Source organism: Synchiropus splendidus, chromosome 4 (genome assembly GCF_027744825.2).
Source record: "Synchiropus splendidus isolate RoL2022-P1 chromosome 4, RoL_Sspl_1.0, whole genome shotgun sequence".
In the NCBI taxonomy this organism is placed as follows: Eukaryota; Metazoa; Chordata; class Actinopteri; order Syngnathiformes; family Callionymidae; genus Synchiropus; species Synchiropus splendidus.
In genome coordinates, this window is record NC_071337.1 from 19,218,851 (window position 1) to 19,242,743 (window position 23,893).

At 40.6% G+C, this 23,893-nt stretch overlaps 1 protein-coding gene across 6 annotated transcripts in view; it reads left to right on the forward strand.

The window, feature by feature from the left end:
• The window catches only part of scube1 (signal peptide, CUB domain, EGF-like 1), a 64,980-nt gene that overhangs the window by 17,109 nt on the left and 23,978 nt on the right, over positions 1-23,893 (forward strand). For 4 of the 6 annotated variants that reach the window (XM_053862476.1, XM_053862477.1, XM_053862473.1 and 1 more), the window contains 4 exons: positions 963-1,097; positions 9,628-9,756; positions 12,479-12,595; positions 16,732-16,821. In XM_053862476.1, the coding sequence (XP_053718451.1) occupies positions 963-1,097; positions 9,628-9,756; positions 12,479-12,595; positions 16,732-16,821 (471 nt within the window). The remainder of the gene's footprint in view (positions 1-962; positions 1,098-9,627; positions 9,757-12,478; positions 12,596-16,731; positions 16,822-23,893) is intronic. The other 2 variants (XM_053862475.1, XM_053862478.1) reach the window with 1 other exon arrangement.

A 23,893-nucleotide genomic window follows, 5' to 3' on the forward strand; every position in this document is an offset into this window, starting at 1 on the left:
TTTAGGAAAGTCACTGAAGAACATCATGCTGGGCATGCGCCTCCAAATCTGGCGCCATGCGTATATTCATGTCAAAATAAACGGTGCAGAAAGCATGCAAACTGGAAGGTTCACATCAGCTCCTTTGTGCTGATGAAGCGACCGACATGTGAACCAGGCGCTGTATGAGAGTGTTGCTGTGATTTTAAACTGCTGTGAACATTAAATGGAAAGGTCTTGGAGACACAAAGAAGCACCACAGCTGAGCTTTAGTGGTACATCACCTTTATGATTCATTGGATGAGTTTTAATGAGGGAAATCATTATTTTGGAAGTCAGGAACAATTACCTCACGGCTGCCAAAATGTCAGGCAATTGCGAGAATATGTTTGGATAATATGGATGTTTTTTGGCAAGTACGGGACAGAAAGTCAAGGCTTTACCATTATACTCCTGGGAAACCATTTATATTTATACGTCAGTTTTTATGATCTGTTTATGTTTTCTGCTGTGCTCACCTGCAGTACTTCAACGAAGCCATGAAAAGTCATTATTTCCATGTACAGGGTTTACATGAAGTTACATGCACAATCAGACATTGTTAAAGTAAGAGCCCTTGCATTAGGTGGTGTTATGGTGTCTAGCGTGTTTATAGGGCACCACAAAACGCTAGTAAAATTTCAATGGGGCATTTTGATGGGGTCGGAAATCTAGTGGAAACACACAAGCACAGATCAAAGAGGATCCCCATTCAATGCTACATAACAACATTTTGTCATTCTTAGGAATGTAAAAAAACTTTGAAATGTTAAGTATTAAAACTTCATATTTACATTGTGTTTTATGTCCATTACTCCTTTGTTGACCAGTTTTACCGAGAAATTACTCGATTCTTCTGCATTCTGATGCAATTCGTGCCTTAGATTGAGTATCATATCGTATAGAAATTGAACTAATTAACCTTTCTTTAATGTCCCCAACAGATGTGGACGAGTGTGTGGATAACAATGGTGGATGTCAACAGGTGTGTGTCAACACAATGGGGAGCTACGAGTGTCAGTGCACAGATGGATTCTTCCTCAGTGACAATCAGCATACCTGCATCCACCGCTCGGATGGTGAGAATCTTTATCTTATTAGAATCTGATGTATTTGGCCAAGTATGGACACTCATGAATGGAATTCTGTGTATTTGAGGCAGGCATATAAGCACAAGATGAGTTCTTATTTTCAACAACAAATCATCGGTCTTATACATTATATCTACGTAAATACAGGTGGAGCTTGAAGGCAGTGCCCAAGTGGAGCACCAGCTGGGCTTGCTGGACAGGAGCTGGGCGAGCCCAGTTGGGCCCCAGGAAGGCTAGGTGGACTGGAGCTCAGATGGGTTGCCCAAAAACACCACGACACCAACCTGGATGGAAATAAATGAAATATGCAATTGCAAACATACATGGAATATAAAAAGAAAACAAATGATTATTTTATCGACAGTTACCATTCCCACTGACCGGCTGGTTAATATCAGGTTTTTCACCAATGTTCTGCTCACAAATGAATGAATCAAAAGTAAGGATCTCAGTTCAAATCCAACATCTCCTCCAGAATTCATCATTCTCCGCTTTCACTGGCACACCCACCTTGGGACGTGAGAAATATGACCCTTCATGTACACTATCCGATTCCAGGACGTTGAGTCGTTGCTGCCATCAATTTTCCTCCCTGTTCCTTCTCCTCTTGTTTGTCCTGCACTCTAAACACTCTTCTCCAAAAAACAACGTCTCTAAAAATATTGTTCCGCTTCTTGTAGGGGGGCTTGAGGATTAAGGATCCGAGTGAATCATTTACCTGTGTCACACTAGTGATATATGTATCAGGATCTTGAGATCAGAGGGGTTAAACTCATTGACAAAGTGACTAAGTCAAACTAAGTCAAAGTCACTTGTGGGCAGTCCTTTACAGGTATGACTCTAAACAGATTATGACAGTCTGCCATTTGATTCCTGGAGGCTAAATATAGCTTACTTATCAGTGTTTACTGTGTGTTTTTCGTCTAACTGCCACAAGAGACACCGTGTTCTTCAAATTCCCTTCTATCTGCATCACTTGTTCTGGACATTTCGGTATAATAGATGACATATATTGTCTCTGAATTTCAAGCCAATTGCTTCAAGCTATTGTGGGCCACATTAAAAGACTTGGATTTAGCCCATGGACTTTGATTATAATAGTGTGCGTCTGAATATTATTATTTAGTACCAGGTACGAGGGAAGACAGAATTTTCCGATGATTATCTCTGGGTATATGTAAAAAAAAAAAGTAATTGGTCATTAATGAAACTGTCTTGGGCCGTGTTTGAAAGCCATCGTGACGTTATCTCACTTAAAGTGAGAAAAGGAGAGTTCAAATGAAAACTGAATTTCAGCCTCAGTGAGTTCCATTTGTAGGTAGATTTTGGACCAGTAAAAGACTTTGCATTACAATAATGCAGAATTTCATAACTGACTTTCTATCAATGAAATGGTTTTGAACCAACTGACTTTTCAGTTGTCAAGTGAGCAACACAGCCGCTTTCATGCAATGATTATTGCATTAAACTCCTTAGATTAAGTCTTGTCTTTATGTGCTCGCATTTCTGCAGTGCATAAATCGTGCGACTGGGATCAATGTGACGGTCAAGTTCACCAGACAGATGAGTTGTCATCTTTGCAGTGAGGAGGAATGGGAGGAATGTTGTGACTGAGAGGAGGGGAAGGGAGCAAAGATGGAGTGACCTCTGCTTTATACTCACTTATTTGCTTACAGTTTTGGTTGGATCCGAGTAAACACATGTTTGGAGCCAGTGTCAGGGATTTTTAGAGGATTCTCTGTGCGGACATTTAGAGATCGAGCCGAAAGCGAAGCAGAAATAGAAACGTGTTTGCTCACTAGAAACCCCATAAACAAGTATTTGAATATCCTTTCCTTCCCACTGCCATTAGCTCTCAGGTAGGGAAAGAAATCAGGAGACACCTTGGAACTATTTTGGAGCTTGTTCTCAAGAGCATGTCTCAAAAGCTCAGAGCACATTTCCTATAATTTTAGCCAATTTTCAATCCACTCACCACTTCCTTCTTTGGGTCTTGTTGTTGAAAGCAGTAACAGTGTCTGGTCTTATTCCTACTAGTGTCGTGAGAGGTGATCACAGTAAACAGGAGTGAAGACGTTTGTGGTATAATCCAGTTGCCTTTCTATGACAGAACCTTAAACAACAACCACAGAGACCAGCACTCCAAAAATTCTCAATTGGGCGCTTGTCTGATCTGCACCCTAACAGGAATAGCAGCAACATCCCATTTTCCTTATGGAAATTCTGTCTGCTTTCCACATCCATGCAGACATATTCAATATAATGTGTAATATTCAATACAATTTGTTTGAAAATGTGGAGATTCCTTTGATAGTCCATCCAAACTACTTCAGTACTTCGTAAATGAAGTACAGTTTAGGAGGTATGCATTAATGTTTTCATTGCACCCTCTCATGGTAGTTTTCCTGGCATATTGTGCTCTAAGGAGGCCAAACTGAGAATCACGAGAAGGGATATAGCAGCATGGAAATACCTTCCTGATTCAAGGCAAGATTGTCCATTGAAGGAAAGCTTGGCTTCGTTCTCACCTGGAAGTGTTTTGACGTGGAACGAACGTAATAGCCATTTGTTGTGGTGCCAGTCCTGCACTGGAGTGGCTTTCTGCCCAAGGGAAGAGGAGGAAGAGAGGACATTTTAACTAGGATCAGCAAATGACCTGACATATAATGAAACGTAAGTTTGGATTTTCTGCAAAGAGAAAGCAATTTACCCATATAAGTTAATGTCGTTAAACAATCCAGGAGCAATATCTATGTGCAGAGTTTGTTGTAGTACCCCCATAGAAAAGTGTAGCGTAGGAATGAACATCAGAATCAATTTCAGGACTCCAGATTCATGTGATCGCACTGAAGTGACTGTGACTTAATTGTTTGTAATAGCAATATAAGGCGGCCCTGAAATCCGTGTTGTTATTGATGCCAAAGCACCAGCATACATGAGCCTGAATGTGGCGATGCTTTATCTATTTTTCTGGGGACTGAATTTAGGCAAGTTGTGACACCATGTTAAGATGGATAGCATAGTTGCACTTATGACTTTAGTCAAGAAATACTATTGTAGATCAGTTTCATAGTCCTTGTCATGCAAGATTCAGTAGCAGATAGAAAATTGCACCCATACCAATAAAAAAGCAAGACTCCAAGGTGTATTATCTTGTAACTGTAAATTTTCTGACCTGAAGACATGTCAGTTTTAGAGGATATGTCGCTGAGTAGGTTGTAGGGTTGTCCAATAACTGAATTGTCTTAACAACCTTGTTGTTTCTAGTGAGCCTGTAGCCTATTATAGCTGTCTGCCAACATCATTTAGGAGCCCCATAGCTCACCGGGTGTAACAGACGACACGTTTAGTACATCGATTAAGCAACCACTTAAATAAGGGGTATCAAGTAATTGTTTACGATCAATCACAAGAACGGCCAACCGTCTGTGTTTATAGTGTGTTTTTATCAGCATTCTCCTCCTCCAGGACTTACTCATTACTTTGGATTCTTCTTGGCGTGCAGTTTGTTAAACACTGTTTATTTCATTTTGTGTGTGATAATGGGAACGTTTGTAGGCCACAGTTTTTCCGCTTAAGATGTATCATTGTAAATCTCACCTTGAAGTGCCAAATTCATCAGTAGGAACCCGCAGCCACTTTAAATTACAGAGTAGTGGATGCAAATTGTTGCACACATGAATTTCAATGCGTGTCCTTTTCGAATGCTAAACTTCAGCTATTTTCCCTGAAACTCACCCAGGGGGTCGTAAAGCTTACCAACAATTGTTTCTTCCATGATGGTTTGTTTTCCATTCTTCTGTCTCAACACATGGGGAAGAACCTTCTCTTCAAACCATAAGTTTTGAAGCTGGGAAATGATTCCTGCGAATCTGGTTGATCTGCGGGAGAACTATGACTGCATTTGATAAGTATTTCTATTGGCTCATGGTGACAACATCGAGTTCAATTAACTGTGTCCAAGTATCTCAGATGTGTTCGCTTCATGTCAGGACTACTTTGTCTTCTTGACATGTTGTTTAGGATTCAAAATCATTAAAAATGCTTTCTTAAAATACAGAGAGGGCAAAGGATTGTGGGAGCAGAAGATGGGGGAAGTGTCTACGTGTGGGGAGGGAGGATGAAAATAAACAAGTTTGACAAACATTAAGCGTTTCACCCATGTTTATTTGGAGTCAAATGAGGAGAGGAAGCAGATGAGAGCCGCACAGCTGCTGCAGTTGCACATTAACTCAAACAAAGAGTCACCCTCACCTGATCTTTGTGACAGCATAATTATTTCAGACAGGTCTTTATGTAGAGTACAATTATTCAAAGGTAAAGAATAAGGTCTCATTCTGTAGGAGTAGTAAAGTAAAGCAGAATACACATGCCTTTGAGGGAGGCAGGAGGAAGACTGATAATGCCAGAAGTTGATGTAGTGAAAACAATTGAAGTATCAGTAGTCAGTCATCCTGACTGAAGGGGGACATGGTGTGGGAAGTGAAAAGGAGAGTGCAGGCTGGGTGGAGCATGTGAAGACAACTCTGACGACGACTCAAGAATCTTGAGAAAGGGACCAGAAGATTTTCCAGTGTGTACTGTAGCGTGTACATTACTGACTGACTCTGCCCCCGACACATTACATTTAAGGACACTTGAAAGTGACCTGATGGGTGGAAAGGTGTGAGGGCTTGGAACTGTAGCATGACAAGTGGGTCAAACATAGCTGAGATTAGTTTAATTTTAACAATAATTAAGTGATGAGAACTGATCTGATGAGAAGTTTCAATTTTCTATCTTGTATTTTATGTTGGGTAAAACAAAATACTGTTCTGTCATGCTATCTTCCAGTGGAACGTAGCTTTCAAATGGGCACATTATTCTGGTGCTGACTTTTCAATAAAAATCCATATGCAATCATAAATTACACTGCGATGCTGTTTTCTCATAGCTGGGTCAAAAAACGGTGTCACCTTATGATGCAACCCTAACCGAACGTTGCGGTCAATATCTGTGACCATTTGAGTGATTTATGAATATACTTTTAAGAAGAAGAGCAGGTTCACTCTACAGAAGGACTGCAGCCCACTTTATTCGAACCACATCATTATGGAAGTTATGACTCAAGGATGAAGGGTCTGCTAGTGGAGTACGGAGTGGAGATGGACACAAGTTTAAGTATAATGATGACGTGAAACACTCAACTAACCGTCCTTTGTGTTGATCACTAATGTGATCCAAGTCAGTGGGCCACATCTGCAATCTCTCATCTGTATGGCCTCGTAATAACACCAACTCCAGAATGTCAGTGACCACTAATAACAATGTCAGTGTGGTTACTGTGTTTTTTGTATTCAAAATACATACAAAGAACCATCATGGGCGAAAGTTATCCAGTCTAGTTGGTTCTTCCACTTTGTCCTGTCTCCCCTGCCAGGAGGTCATTGAAGTGAAGCAGCGTAAGATTCTGCTTGTAACAACAGAGCTGTGATATGTTTGGACCTTGTTTGAGAGTCGGAGCGCTGAGGAGGTGAAAGAAGGGGATGACAGTTTTCAAAGGGCTGAATAAAGACAGCTATTGAAAGTGGAGGAGAAAGAAAAGACAGATGATCATAAAAGATACAGGAGACACAGTGTCTATGAGGGTGAGAGTCAGAGCGTGTCCCTGGGGTTCTTGCAGGGCCACGTCTCAGTGTTTTATCTGGACCTGCTGGGGCTCTCTATGTGGAGCTTCAGTAGTTGTAAACTGGCTGACCTTCCCAATCCAAACAAAGCTGCACACATTCTGCTGGAAAGTAGAATGTCAAACGTGTCTCCACATTTTCATTGTTAGCAGACGGTGAGCCACTCAAGCTCTGCACTTATACTGCACTTGCCATCCCGATTGGTGGTGTGGTGAGATTGTTATTTGCTTCATTTCTCAATCGTTTTATGTTGTCGCTTATGATTATCGACCATGAAAAATAGTCTATGAAAAATGGTCTGTCTAATGTCAATCATAATACAGTTTGGCAGTGCTGGATACACAGCCACAGATATGTACCTGTTCTAAGAGCTCAATGGCGCTGCACTAGCTCCTTTAGCCCTACTTGTTGCTGCAAGTCCAACCACAAAGCTGACTTTTCTCTCAAGGACTTGACACCAGGTTCACTTTTACAGGGTGTTCAAGCCTGAGAGTTATGATTATGTAATTTGAAATGCATGCCTATTAATATGAGTGTCATTGAAGTGCTTGCTGTAGAGCACATTTTAGCTGTCAGATATTAGATCAGATATACAGTCTGTTGAGTTTTTCTTGCATAATTGATATGTTCATGAAATTGTGTGAGATTTAGACTCATTGTATTTATCTGGCTCAGCCTTTAGATTTCTGAAGTGATCTGTCCAAGCAGACGTCAGGTGAAATACGTCTCCATATATGTTACAGCTCAATGTGTACCCATGGACCCTTGTGGGCTTCTGTGGCTGACAAGTGAATGTGTGAGTGAGCGGCAGGATTTACTTCTCAGCCTTGTCATATCGGACATGTTGAGAGCCCATGGTTTTCACTCGCCACACTGTTTGCTGTTTTAGTTTTTTTTGCTCCCAGTTCTGGGCCTGTGGGTGCCTCTTTCTATCGCTGTAGTTTATTTGACTTCCTCCTGGTTTGAATAGTTTGAGATGTACTTCTATCTGATGACAATGTAATATTTGTTACATGTGAATGAATGTGGCTGATTCAAGTACATATTCATTTCAGTAGAAGAGTGTTTTTTTTCTTTGACTATCCACTACCTTCTGAAAAAATTGTGATAACCATAGCATTGTAATCATTAGGACTTAAAGTCACACTGCCTTGAACTGACCGTGTCTGCTTGGTTCTGACTTTGTCCAATTTATTGTCAAGGAACTTCAAAAGATATCTCAGAGTTTAGGGGGCTGTTGGTATTTTTATAAAGAGGATTTTCTTAATATGTTGGCATTCTAAGGACGCAACTGAAGCACTCTTGAGTCTCACTAAAGTGGGAGCTGAGTGGCTGCTGTGGGAGCTGGACAGAAGGAGCGAACACAATGTAGAAAGCGAAACACTTGTGGACAAGCTAGCAAATTCCTCCTTTAAAAAGAAGAGGAAAGATGAACTGTTTTCTAATGAGTACAGCTCTCCAGAAGAGTGTGCTGAATATTTTCCATCTTGTTCATGAAGACATCTGATTATACCGTGACGGGTAGACAACCGCAATCTAACTATTCCAGTATTTTAGCAGTTCAGTGAGATCCTTGGCTGCCTCCCTCCTCCTTACCTGCCTCTGGAGAGCACTGACCCTCCATCCCGAACCTCCCTGCATCCTCCCCCAGCTTTGCTACATGCTGATAAAGGTTTAAACCTTGGCCAATTTACAATACTATTCCCACAGTTCTTACACTGAAACCACAACAAGGAAAAGGAATGAAGAAATGGAGGATTGAGCCGCCGTGTCAGCAGTGAAGCTTTGGATCAGTGAAAGCTCAGAATGATGTTACGTCAGACCTTCTGGTTTGAAACGAGAATGTTTGAGGTTGAGGAGATGATTTAGTAAGGACAGTCTGCAGTTTATGTTTTTTTTTATCCTCAATTTCTGTAGAACACAGCTGTAATTGTGTATCTGGGTGCACACAAAAGTATATAAAAGTAATGGAGTGATCAATTTCAGCAACCAACCAGTTGATGTGTTGTGGAAAAAAGTAGCTAGCAAAAAACAAAAACAACTAGTCCTTACTTCAAATAAGTTGGGTAATGTCCTCACTAATGTGCTACAGTAATACTAATATGAATAAGAGGATACACTTCCTTGGCACAGCAGCTGCTTTTAAAGCACATGCTATAGTACACACAGTCATTCTTCATTGAACGATGCAGCATAGGTACAGTTCATTGTTGAACAGTGGTCCCCTAAACACAGACATACAGTACATGGCATCCTTTGGCTGTCATGTCAAATTGGGCTTAAGTACACAGGCAATGCAGAACCTCCATCCTGTGAGCATGTTGGATAGGAACCACGCTTCGAAATATGTGCTATTGCTTTTAGAGATTTAGGGAAGAATAACAATGAGGAATATGGAAATGCCGACAAGTCCATTTATCAAAAAACTTGTAGTCAATATAGTGATCACGTAGGCACTCAACGGTGTGCCTCATGTCCTTGCACTTATTGTAAGCTACTTTAGTGATCTCCTACTCCTATCTTGCTGGATATCTATGGGGCATCTCCACTCTGGAGAATATTCTGAATGGAAATTGCAATGTAGACTGCAACCTAAATGCATTGCTGTGACTAATTTGATCAAAACCATCGTTGAATTTTTCGCTTTAGATCTGTTAAATGGGTGTTAATAAGCATGTGAGACCAGATTAAACAGAAGAAAAGAAATAAGCAGAATAGCAAAGCTGCATTTATATTTTTAGAAATGTAAAATTTGTGGATAAAAAATGGGCTGTCTTAAACCTTGAACACGATAGGATGATCGTCATTCATCGAAGTGATCCTCTAATGTTTTGTGTCTCTTCATGGCACAGATGGCATGAACTGCATGAACAAGGACCACGGCTGTGCCCACATCTGCAGAGAAGCGCCAGGCAAGGGTGGTGTGTCATGCGAGTGTCGCCCTGGCTTTGAGTTGGCAAAGAACCAAAAAGATTGCATGTGTAAGTTGAAATCATTCCACGCTGTCCATAATAACAACTCATATTTAACTGTACTGCATTGTCATATAATCTTATAAGTGTTTATTGAACACATGAAACGGCTTTTTTTTTTATTTATTTTATTGAATAAGCTGTGCACAAGTGGTAAAATGCCTTTTGGGATCATTTGGACTTAAAGGTGTTGGATTTTGTGGGGAAAGTCCCTATTTTTGGAACTGTTAACAACCTAATGGACAACTGCAACTGACCTCCAACTGCACACGACATTTATTGGACAGCAGGAGCCAAGTGTAGCGGAATCTTGCACATTAATCTTTAACAATGTGTTGAAGTCTTAAGTGGTTGTTTTAAGATGCCATTGAGGTTTGACCCACAGCCCACATTCTTGTATTGTGTATGTTCACCTACAGTTTAACTTCTTCTTTGAACTTCAAAAAAATGTAGGTGGCACGAGTTAGGTATTTATGTTTTTAGTCTCGGCTCTGGTGAACTAAATGGTTCTGGGATCCAGGTTTCAAGTGGATCATAGCTTTTAAATCATGGCAACTTCAATAAATTGACTTAGTTGGAATGTTGATTTTAACAATAAATGAAACAGTTGTGTTTTTAAATTTCTGTTAATTTACATTTTGTCACATCATCACTCATTTGACATGCTCTTACTGGCATTTGCTGCATATTTATGATGGACAAGATTTGCTACTCTATTGTTGCCCCACTTTAGAAACAGATTCTGTAACTCTGACTTGCCAATCTTGAATAATCACCGCTTGGTGAAGTGCCCAATAGGTAGGTGATGCTCTAGTAGCATACGAGAGCATCGTATACAGAGCATCGTATACACATCAGACGTGAAAAGCTCTGACAAATTTACTTGACAAATAAAACATGAATTTGGTACTTCCTAGTTGGGTTAGTGGTTACTCACATTTATCTCCTCTAGTTACATTGTAATTACACAAGGCACAAACAAAACTTTTTTTTCCATTTGAATTTTGTTTATTCTGACCCTGTGCACTCTTGCACTCTTTTTCCATCACATAGTCATTCAAATGAAAACTCAAAAATGCATCTCTGTATGCTCAAAACTTGTTGCGGTTTGTTGTAAGTACAGTTGTTAAGACAAACGGAGGGTTGGTGCATTCAAGTGTTGGGAATTTCGTTGATACATATTTTTTCAGCCAAATTCTGCTTCCTCATTCCTAAATTTTCTACCACCTACTCCCGTTACGTGGCTGTTGGAGAACTTGAGTCTGACCCACACGGGACACTCTAGTGGTTCTCCATGCTATCACACACACATGTTTGACCATCTTTGTGGGGACCGCTCATTGACAATGCTTTCCCCAGCCTCTCAGCCTTAACTTAATCCTCCAAAACAATGGCTAACCTTAACCATAACTCTTACCCAAACTTAAACTCAATTATAATGACCAAGAAGCCCTCATCCTCAAACTGAGGTTTAACCTTGTGGGGTCCAGCAAAAGTTCCCCCAAATTCCACCTTACACATTCACCCATACCTACAATTGTACTCATATTTGCAATAGTCAATTAACTTCTGAATGGTTTTGGACAGTGGGAAGAAACCACAGTAGTGGAAAACCACAAAACCAGAGCTGGATTGATATTAGGTTTCTACATAATATGGTGGTTAATATGCCATCATTAACAGTTTGATTTGTAAATAGTTTAGATTAATATTTATTTTTTACATGCCAATGAATAAAAAATGGAAGTGGTTTGTTTTATGACAGTTCTTTTACACTGCAGTTTCCTAATCTCCACACCGTCTGCAGCTGCGGACTTTAAGACTCATTGTTTTATTCGTAAGGGGAAAAGCTTTCAGTTACTTTGTTTGGCAAAACAGCGTGTTCTCGTCGCAGAGGGGGAGAGTGTAAAGATTGTGATAGCTTCTGAGACTCTCTAATTTGGCCCCCTGTGCGGTAATATTTCATTAGCAGCGAGAGACTTGCTGTGTGTGCTGTGCTGGCCTGTTAAGCATACTCGTTTAGGAGCTGACTGTTGTAACACACACTCATCTTAACATAACATACATACATCTTCAAGAAACCACCGCTTAGTCCTATACAGAGATGCAGGAAGTGCTGGTGCCTATCCCAGCGGCCATTGGATGAGAGGCAGGAATACATCACAGGGCATTTGTGGAAGTATTACTTTCTCACATCCTCCCAAACTGCCTTTCCTTTCCTCCTCTTTTCATCAACCCCTCTACCTATCTCTGCCCTGTAAGGCTATGGAGTCATTGGGAAGCTGGTCTCTCGCTTTGGCTCACCTGATAAGCCAGGGTTTTCCCCAGTGCTTCAGCAGCAGTGGGGTTATTTTGACATTGTCAAAGGTGAAATCCCGCTGTTCTGTGCTGTTTTTGTCAACACGATGCGCTTCCTCACCATCTGTCTTGCCGGACTCCGCCTTATGAGGTGGTTGTTTTAGGAGGACCATGAAAGAATCATCATGAGCTATAGGTAACAAAAAAAAATAGAATCACCAAACTTTGACTTGCGTGGTTCAGATTTATGAAATCATTGACTCGCACGCCCTGGAATTAATGCGTGATTAGAGTAGATTGGATACATTGCCAAGCGGACATCTTGACTCCCTTTCAATGACAGGATTTGACTTTCTCTGTCTTGCTGTGGACAAAGGCCTTCCAGTGAAGAGACATTGCTAAACATGAGTAACTACATGTCTTTTGTTCTCAGTGACGTGTAACTATGGAAATGGTGGCTGCCAGCACACATGCGACGACACAGACACAGGACCGGTGTGTGGCTGCCACCAGAAATATGCCCTTCATTCAGACAGCAAGACCTGCATCGGTGAGTGATAGACAAGCTTTGTTCATTCATTTTGCAAGCACAACACACCAGTGATATCAACTACACAACCATTCAGAAACATTACATTTTTTTCGCTGTTACGTATTAGAAGTGACTTGCGCTCCCTCAGTGCTTGCAACTGCAACTTGCAATTTGATCAAGTGTCATTAGATTAAAAAAGTTTTTTCTTTTGTTTTTAGTAGTTTTTTTTATTTATTTATATTTCTGACCCAAGAGGTGCACAATACCAGCAAAATATGCAATGCTGTATTGTTTCATTCATCTTTGAGCACTGCACTGAGTCAACATTTTCTTCCAGTTTTCACCTTCCCAAACTTCTGTCAAACAAAGCTTTTATATCACCTACAATCAACATATCAATCTAATACGTAAAAGATACACAGAGAACTTGCCAAACTATATAATCCATAAATTTGTCTCTTGCACCTTAGTCTGCCCTCTGGATTATTCCCTGTGATATTTGGAAAACACTACACAAGATTGCAAACAAGTGACTTTGACATGCAGAGCTCAGTTTCGTCTTTATTGCAAAGACATTCTTGTTTCCTGACAAACACAAGAAGCAGGGTTTTAGCTTCTGCTTCCTTCACAAATTAATACACACAACAACCTGAGTACCGCTTTGGTTGGCCAACTAATAGTGTCTTACAAAGTCGAAAAAACCCATTAAATAATGCAAGTATGACATTGATCCAAATTTCCTTTAGTTCAAATAGAAAGAGACTAACACACCTCAGCGCCGGTGTCAGTGGTTAGGGTTCCATCTGGAGATGTTTGGAACATGACCATAACCATGATTAAGGCTGCCACGTCTCATTGACCATTTACCAGGATTTTAGCACCCACAAATGGGACTTGGGAGGTCTCTAAAACGGCTGATTTTAAGTTCCATTTTATGCTAAAAGACAATACTTTCACAATGATTTCACTTTGACAGAAGCTTCACTAAATACACCTGTAACTGTACTGTAAGATGAGAAGGACTTTTCATCTCTTGTGTACATTCCTCAGCTAAATCCATCATTTGGCAGTCAGTTTGTAACGCCTGGAACACCTTGAAGAGTTTCAGTATACCTCTAGAAGCTGCAAAGAATTATTTCAGTTTTATGCTCTTATGGATGGGAGACTAAGGCAGACCTCCTGATACCATGCCCATTCGACTACTCCCAAACATTAAGTAATTTCTTTTTTTTTCCGGACTCTTCTGCACCGGTGTTAAGGTAAGTTGGAGCAGGCCTCTTGATAGTGTTCTCAAAACTTTGAAAATGATTCTGTTCCCCTACAAGGTCAACAAGGTTCTACTAAATGTAGAAAAATACCAAGTCTGTCTTCACTGCTTGTCAAACTGACAACTGTGCCACATTCCGTGTGTGATCCTTTTTCCATTTGCTATCAAGCCCACCAGGACCATCTCAGAAACAAGAATGCAGCTGCATCCCCCAAACTATGTACTATTGTACATATCTTATCTTTTGTGATTGATCCATGGCAATGCACATACAGTAAACTTACTCTGAAGTATTTGTCACGATTGGCGATTCTCTCTTACATCCTATGTTCAAAATGGCTTTTGTAACGTCTTGCATCACATCTTCAAGAGAGAAGGTGTAGAAGTGCAAGAGACTCTGGTAACAATTTTGGAGATGGAATGTGATGCAGACAGACTTGGTGAAATTTAGGGGTTACTGTCTAAATGTGCTGCTATACTGGCTATGTTGAAAACCAGGAATTGTTTTCTTTTCTTCCCGTCCTGCCTTTCAAAAATTTTAAACTGTTATAACATTTTTCCATTTTCAGCTGCATTGAAGAAGTGAATGATACCAACAATTAAAGTCTGAAGAGGACGCACACTCAAAATGAGCCGGAACCTCTCTCTCTCTTTACCCAATTCTTTCAGAATATAGTCTTATTTGTTTCTTTGTGGCGCTTTCTACTGTCATAACCGAGGGCCTCCGTGTCTTTGGTCAAAGTGTCCAAACTTTTATATGGGCCTCCTTTTATTTCTCCAACTCCCTTTTTTACCCATTCTATATATTGCTATCTACCTACCCTTCTCTTTATCCTCCTGCTTTCTGGTGATAGTACCTGATTGCCTGTCTTGTCTGAGCATTCCTGTTAATGCAGGTCAATTATGGAATAACCTTCACCAAAGAGTGGTTTTGGGTGGGTCGGGCTGGCTAGGGGAAACATCTTAGAGTCTTTGGCTAGTAATGGAAATCTCAATTGCAGCCTTATCTTCAGTACAGCTCTTAGGAAACCATCCCTAACCTCCTCTTTCACCTTCCCACTGCCTTCTTGTCATCATAGACAACACAATAAACAGATTTGCTCCTACAGTCTCTGCGCAGTACCATTACCATCCATCAGCCCTGTCTTGTTCCACACCCCTTGATGAAGAGACCTCTATTCACTTCACTTTTAAAATATGCATGTGGCCACTCACATGTCTGATCAGCTAACTTAGTGAATAATCCAAAATGTTTGTGGTATGTCTGCTCGCCCAAATGCATGGGACATCTTGCACTGTTTTTAGCACTTTCTGTTATGTGTTGTTTACGTTTCCACTTTTCTTTTCTCTCCTCTCACTATTGGAGTAAATATGTTGTTGTTGTCTTAAGCTAATCGGGTCCTTTAACTTCCTTCCAATGTCCATTTTGTTTATCATTCTCTGTCTAATTTTAGAGTGGTGTAATGCCTACCTTCGTCGTCCTGTGTAGGTCTGGCTCTATAAATCACAGTGGGCCTTCGGCTACTTCTCATAAGCAGAGACCCATTACAAACCATTGTCCAGGATCTCACCTTTCTCACCCCCCTTTTTCTGAAATGATTGTATATATATATCAAATCATTACTTATAAAGTAAACAGTTCTATAACGGCCCACTCATTCTTAATTCACACAAATGCTCACATGCTGGCATTCCAGCTGTCATCCAAACTCCGTATTCAGCTCTTTTTGCTTCCCACTTTCACCCAACAACTGAGTGTCAAATATGTTCATTCATTAGTGAGTGTACTTCAGAGAGTCCTTCAGTATGCCTATCAAGCACTTGAACAGAGAAAGCGGGAAAACATAGTATTGAGTCAGGTCAATAAAGGGACAGTAATTACCTCCCCATGAATCCAAAAGACTTAATTTATATCTTTAAAATAAAGAAGTGGCCATTCAGTGCTGTTTTGAAAGCAAATTGACATTCAAAACCTCCCCCAGCTCCCTTAAAGCTGAATAAATCATCTGTACATAGTACAACAAAATTGCACAACATTCAGGATTTCTTCCTTCACCTTCATACCAAAAACACCAATGAGCTTAGTGGCCGTAGGTTGTCCAGTTTCTGCCTGCTAAAGCCAGTTCTGATGTGTTCCATAGACAAACAGGCAACCAGTGCTGCTCCCAGAATACCCTCTTCCCAATTTCCTTTTGCTGCATGCCCCCTCTAAGCCCTCCCTTGTGCTCCCTCTCAAAGCCTCATTTTGAATTGTGCGCAACCCTTTTCTCCATGTATCCCATTATGGTCCGTAATGGGACATTTTCATCTTTTTGATGTCCTCTTTCTTTCTGTTCATCATTGCCTTAAATCTAGGACCAACTCTCCCCCCAAACCCCTTGATACCGAAAAACTTCACCCGGTTTCTTTGCCTTTGACTCTGTGCCCATATTAAAGACCTTTTGGGAATTGTTGGACATCTTTCCTGTCTTCCTCACTCATCATAGTACTTGCCCACAGTGTTGCTGTTTGATATGGAAGACGGAAACATTGGCGACAACAGCAAAGTCAACATTAGATTTAGACCCCCCCTAATATGATTACCTAGCCCAAATATCCCTCCTAAAATCCCTCATCATCTCTGCTCACCTTCCTGCTGCTTCATTTAAGCTACACCTTGAAACTGATCATTTTCATTCATTTCGTTTTGTCCTCTCATGTTGCTCTGGGGAATTTCACCATTTGGGGGAAAATTAACACTCTAACAGGGATTTTGGCACTTCTTCATCGCTTCTTGCTTCTTGGCTTTGGTTATTTCTCAAATGCCAAGAGGGGCTGAAGGTCTGGTCATTTGGGCTTCTCATTAACCTGCTGCTCACTGTTTGTCCCCTTGTCACTTGTGTTTTAGAGAAAGATGAGGCTGCAATTGAGAGCTCTGAGTTCAATGCCACGTCAGTAGCTGATGTGGACAAGCGGGTGAAACGGCGGCTACTTATGGGTAACTCTTTTCTTCCTCTTTCTATGTGTTGCCATGGCGCTTGTGCTTGTATCCCAGACTCTCCTCCTCTTGTTCCTCCTCGTTCCTTTCTCTGTCTTCATTTTGTTTCGTTTTAAAAACCTTTGGTGCCCACTGTGTCTACTCCCACAGTCATTGTATCTAGGTTGATGGAAAATGAACAAGAGGTCATTATTTTCCTTTACAAGTTTCCTCCCTAACCATGCCTAGCAGATTTCCGGTTGGCTTTTGGGGTTTTGTGTTTTTTTTTCCCCCTAACCAATGACTAACCTTTATTTCTAGCTGCACCACACGCTGACTTAAAAATGCCAGGGTTCCATTTACAGTGAAAATATAGTTAACTGTCTGAATGTGGAACAAATGCCTCCTACCAACCATTGATATTGACAAAGCTCAGTTCACAAGCTGTTTTGGCAGTCAATTCCCACTTGCACCACTTAGTAGTTGCAACATTTGATGAGTAGTCACTAAAACTGTGTGAAAGACTTGACCCCCCTCTGATGCTGCTGTCTTCCATAATACTTTACTAACCAGTCCATGTGATATTCTGGTTGGGTGACCTAGTTACTCGGGTGTTGCCAAAATACAGATACTGCGATGAAATCTAGTGGGGCCCTATGTTATTGATGATGATGATAATGATGATTCACTGGCAGCAATATATTAGAAAAATAAACACACACACATTCCAAAAACATTCTCTAAAAAAAACTGCTGCTTCAATGCTTTACTTTAATGTAAATGTAATGTAATGTAACACTTTAATGCGCTACATGATGGTTCATTCAGTGATCATTCCGCGAAAGAGCCGTGCACTGAGTTCAACAATGTAGTTGTCTCAGAATGTCACCTTGATGCCTGTCAGTGTGTGTTTTAGTTCTATTTGACACTTTCATCAAACCAGAAGGACTGTAGAGCTATCAGACTTGATGGCTTTCTCAAGCAATTGCCTATATGGGACACCACTGTGCAGTATATATTTAGTTTTACTTGCTTTGTCTCATTTCCAATGAGGTGGGTTCAATTCAGATATCTTGAGGTATCATGTCTGAAATTTCTTGCACTTGACCGATCTCTGTATCATGATATTATAATTATCGATAGCAATTGTGATACTTTTGTATCGCCAGGGTTTTTGGACTTTGTAATAGTGTCTTACAAAGTCCAAAACCCCATTAAATAATGCAAGTATGACATTGATCTAAATTTCCTTGAATTCAAATAGACAGAGACTAACACACCTCAGCGCCGCTGTCAGTGGGTTAGGGTTCCATCTGGAGATGTTTGGAATATGACCATAACCATGATTAAGGCTACCACGTCTCATTGACCATTTACCAGGATTTTAGCACCCACAACTGGGACTTAGGAGGTCTCTAAAACGGCTGATTTTAAGTTCCATTTTATGCTAAAAGACAATACTTTCACAATGATTTTACTTTGACAGAAGCTTCACTAAATACACCTGTAACTGATACCTCAAGATATATGAATTGAATCCATCTCATTGGAAATGAGACAAAGCAAGTAAAACTAAATATATACTGGGACCTGGTGATACTCAGATCAGCCCAGATAGTTACACCCTTACTTTACATGAACCCAAAAAGCCGTCTAATCTGTAGCTAGACTTTCTTGATAGGGTGAGAAATAAAAGCAACTATGACATGGTGATTGATAACCTTACCATTGTTTGAGATTTCACTGGAACTATACAATCTAGAATACTCTTAGGTCTCCGTGGTTTCTGTGGTGTCAAAAGTGTGAGAACCTCTGCAATCCAATAAAAATATAGGGTCTATCACTATTCTCTTTATGATTAATATTTTGTCGATTAATGATGTCACGGTTTATTGGCTCGGTTACAGATGAGCTATACTGATACTATTTGGTAATAAAAGACACGGTCTCAAAGGAGTTGACAATAAACTCATGGGCTTTTATATCAATTTAGAGTTGGCTATCCGGTGGCATGAGCTCTGGATCGTTTGTTTTGTCTCCAGGCTTATCGGAGCCGGTGTTTGTGAGACCGTTTTGTGTCCAATGCCTGTGTATTTAATTTCAAGTGTGTCCTCTATATAATGTGCAAGATGCCCATACGACTCAAACACCATTTCTAAATTCACATCAAGTGTGCTTTGGTAGACTGATACATACAGTATGGTCTGGAAGACTTAAGCTAGACTTTCTCAGTGTATAATGACAAATATTCAGAAATGTTGGTTGTAGAGGAACAGTTTGGGGGATGCTGACACCATCTAGGTCTCCCACCCAAACCACTGGCATGGCCGCAGCAGCATCGCTATGTTATATTTGACACTGCCATCATTTTGTCTGCCGCCACCAGCATGTGGTACTCTGCTATCTGCCCCCACAGCCATCAGTCACTAAATACAATGTGCCACCAACCGTAACACAAATGGAACTGTATCTAAGTCAGCCAAAAGATGTTGAGCGTGATGGTGGAAAAAGATATGAGACAGGGAAGTCAAGAGCTGGAGTGGTGTCACGAAACGTCAGTCTGAGAAATTCCATGGAAGTGAATGAATGAATAGCCAAATTAAGAGCTAGGTGCTACACACATGTATGTTGTCCAAAGGGAACCCGATAAGTTCACAGTGATTGCTGTTTCCGTAAAAGCGACACAAAGTGAATTCAGAGTAAATGTGCCAGCAGCTACGTTTTAATGTCACAAGTGACAGGTCCTGACAATTGGGAAGCAGCAACTGGCAACTACAGTTCATCAGCAGTTGCCACTTCAATATACTGATAGCCTTTGGGTTCACTGTCGGATTCTTGAGTCAATAGAACTTGTGTCCTCTCTAAAAGTCCTTGATTCCATCCAAGCCTGATTCATATTTTCTTTTCTTCATTTTCCTAACCAAATGAATTTTGTAATGCCGACCAATGATGCATTTACTTTGTTTCCTCTATGCATAGACTGTATTTAGTGGACATTAAGTAATATTCTCCACAGGCAGCACAGTGACTCAATGGTTAGCACTGCTGCCTCTCAGCAAGAAGGTTCGAATCCAACTCTGGACCTTTCTGGGTGGAGTTTGTAAGTTCTCCCTGTACCTGTGTAGGTTTTCTCTAGGTACTTAGGTTTCCTTCCACAGCCTAAAGACATGCTCACGAGGTTAATAGGACACTCTAAAATTGCCCCGAGGTGTACATGAATGTGTGTGTGTGACTGGCAACCTGTCCAGGGTCTAATACTTTAATAGTGTTTTTTTTTTTACTAGATTTACATGAATATTTGTTTTGGCCATCAATCCTGATTTCAGGTATGTCAAATATGTTATTTGCCTATAGAAACACTAATAAAGCTCACAATCAGTACAAGTGACGCAATTGAAACCTGTTGCACAGGATTGGTCTAAAAGAATGTAACTGTTCTTTTACTTCTTGCCAAACTCACTGAATTTAGAATCAAAAAGATTTATACCTTCACCCCAGAAAACAACTGAAAAATAAATTAAATCTGGAAAAAAAGAAAAAAAAAAACTAATAGATTTATGAAGATATTCAGTGCTGTGACCCGCTTTTGCTGTTCCATGTAAATTCTGGTGAATAATCCAGTTTATTACATATATGACGAAATGGACTGATCATTCTCTTAAAAAACTAAATTCTCACCATAAAGATTTTCTCAAACCAGTTGTTTGGGGAGTTTCAGAGACTGAACATAATGGGTTGGATTTTACACCCATAACAACTCACATTAATCCTTCTGGAATTTACACAAGCCATAAAGATTAATGTCCAGACTACTGCTGTCAGGCAATTAAAAATTATGCAATTAATGGATTATGGTCATGATTATTTCATCGAATTAATCTCAACTAAATATAGCTGAGAGAATCCTTCAGCTTGTGGTATTTTCAATGAATGTAATATATTATTGAGGCTGATACATATATAATATATAATATTTCTCTTAGTCGGACTACTCCACCTGGATGATGCGGTTAATAGCTCGACTAAGCTAGCATGTAGCTGAGTAGCTTGACTATGTGTGGACTATAGCTACGCAGCAGTAGTAAACACACTGACTGACACATTGACTGATCATGGTCTGGTGACGTTGACAATCAAGATGTCACGTGTGTGTAACCTGATGCAGTACTTGTGTACCTCGGTCTCCATTGAACACATTACAAACCTGATGTCGGCTCGGCTTTCGGTTTTTCAATTTATTCACTTACAAGTTTAATTGCAAAACTTGCCAAAGGTGCACAACCGTTTAACAGTCTGAAATCGCGTCTTTCTACCTTTTATCTTCAATTGCTTGTCCCCTACAGTCATTGGAACCGGAAGGACTGAAGAGCTCACTGCATCACCCCTTGTCATGGAGGTGCATTATTCAGTCCTTGAACTTATCTCCACTGCTTGTAAACCAGGAGAACATGACGCATTTGGACTCTGTAGTTTAACCGAGCTATTGCCTTAGTTGGGCTACTCTCTAGCTTCAGCCCGGACAGATGTTGCTGCAATGGGCTCCTAAATGACACTGTGACAACTCTACCCTGATGCTGACACATTAAGGGATTGTCCCTTCAAATGGGTGGCTATCAAATGTATTTCTACTGTTGTATATCCTCATCGTGAACACACACAACTCCTTCTGCCACAGCGACCCACAGTTTGCGAAAGGCTAGATTAATGCGATTTTTAAAAATGTGCTAATTATGACAACTGAAATACATACTCAGAAAATTTGGAAGCATCAATAAACCTCACATTTCTTCCTAAAAACTCTTCACTGAGGCAAATGCCACGATTTGATGATCATGAGACAACAGTATTCATTGTTACACGAGAAGGTGGTGGAAATAGTCTTGGACTAAGACAGACTGGTATCTGCAGATGTTCATTTCCAATATTAGCCCTGCAGCGTTTGTCTCTGGGAAGGGGTGGGGACCAGTCCGGCACATCAATCAGGCCACGCAGTATGTCTGTGCTCTGTTGTGTGCCTGGCCCTTGGGGTTGGGCGTGGCATGGCGAGAGAAGGGCTCTGAGAAGGACTGTACTCACGCTGAGCTAATGATAGGGCCCACTGTATGCGGCATAAATCACGTTGACCCACAAACACCACCTCCACATGTCACCTCTACAGGTCTGCAGCTATGATCCGCACCTTTACAGATGAAAACTATTACCCTCACTTTGACATAGTCAAACCATGTAAGCATAAGAACGTTCGGCATCTGAGTTGCTATTGGTGTGAGCTTGTGAGTGACTGGCCATAGCCCTGCTCTTTGCTATTGGCTCCACCCCTTACAAACCGTCAGTAAAATGAGTAAGTGGAAAAGAAGTAATTGATTTGGAATTTGGCCTAAATTCTTTTATGTTGTAGTCCTCACTGATTCTCACGCAACGTCTGTTGAAAGTTATTGCGGCTGTTGTCAGTTGGACAAGTTGTGTAATACAAATTAAGTGTGATCTGAAGCCATGAATATGACAAGCTACTAAGTTGAATTTTTCGCTTTCTTGCTACATAGCTTGCCCTACCTTCTTCCTTCAAATGGATTAAGTGTTATAACATTGCGTATCATCCTCATATCAGTTAGTTAGACCTTCACCGGGGTGTTGGAACAGCGCAACATTTGAGCGTTGCCTGTGCCACTGACATTAGAAATTCCTTAGACCTTGGTCCATGTGTTAATCTGGACTAACTATCAGCAATAAACATTGTTTTTGGGTGTCCAAGTTTGTGTTTCGATCATGACAGCCAAGTCCCTGTTAAGTATAATTGGGGGACTCATAACAAACAAAAAGCTAGGTCATCTAGTAACTGACTCCTGGTCATGGTGCCAATGACCTCAATGTTGTTTGATTATGGTTCATAGAGTTCATGTGGCGCTTCATTGATACGTGGTATATTGGTGTCACAGGAAATAAAGTGTGAACTTAGTCTGCTGCTAGAGATCCAAAATCTATTAAGCTGTCTTGCTTTTGTTTTAAAGTTTTATTACCTATCTATCAATTCAAAGTAGTTGTTTGCCCGAAGACATTCAACCAAATGTGAAAAAAGGAAAGGCCTGGATCCATCAAGCATAAGCACAGTCAGGAACAAGTGCCAGCTCGGAAAACAAGCCGTGAAATGAATGTGGTTTGGAGCTGCATGAGGGAGCATAAACAAATATTCAAATACCTTTCTGTGTCTTGATGGAGAGCATCCGCCAGCGTGGCTCCGCTGTGTTTGTGACTCTGCATTCTGAGAGAGCATTATGCTTGTGCCTTCACCTCTGGATGTGTAATCTGTTTACCACTTTTTTCATGACATCAGGCAATTGCCCAGCATTTAAAATGAAGAAGAGTCGCTGCCAAAAGTGAGGAAGCCCCATTGTGTTGATTCTGGTGTCTAAATCATTCTAAATGCTAGTCTCTTCATGAAGAGGTGTATTTGGTCCGTGAAGTTCACATCGAGCTGACTACCAAACCACGAAGAACAGGCAAAACAACGTCAGCCAAACAGTACACAACTGTCAAAGGTGTTGGAAATCAATGCAGAGGGTAATTAGTCAGTCAGTTCTTAAAGCAATCGTCCAATAAGAACTGTTTTAAAAGCTGCACAACATGACATCAGCTACAGGCACCTGCCCTATAATTTCTCATTTGAATTATGAGTTACTTTTGCAGGGTGAAATAGGCCAGTACTAAGTGTGATAGCCATGATGGCTTAGATAAAAAGGCCGAGTCAGAAGTGGCAGAGAATCTGAGTTTATCACTGGGAGTGACTGGAAAGGTGAAGATCAGAAATTAGAATATCAGATGTGTTAAAGGAGGGTTTGAACAGGGTAGGTGTGATGAGGGAGGATGATCAAGATAGATTAAGGTGAAGGAGGACTGTTGGGAAATAACGTAGAATATAAGAGTCACCAGTGCCTTTTTTGAGCCTGCTGGCAACTATTCCACTGGACCAAAAATTATAAAGCAGAAATAAAAAATAACAGAATTGAAGGCAATATTAGCATCAATGATGGAATGAAATAAACCTGTGGTTAAAATGAAGCAGAAAAAAGAGTAAGATCATTTCCCAGTTTTTGCT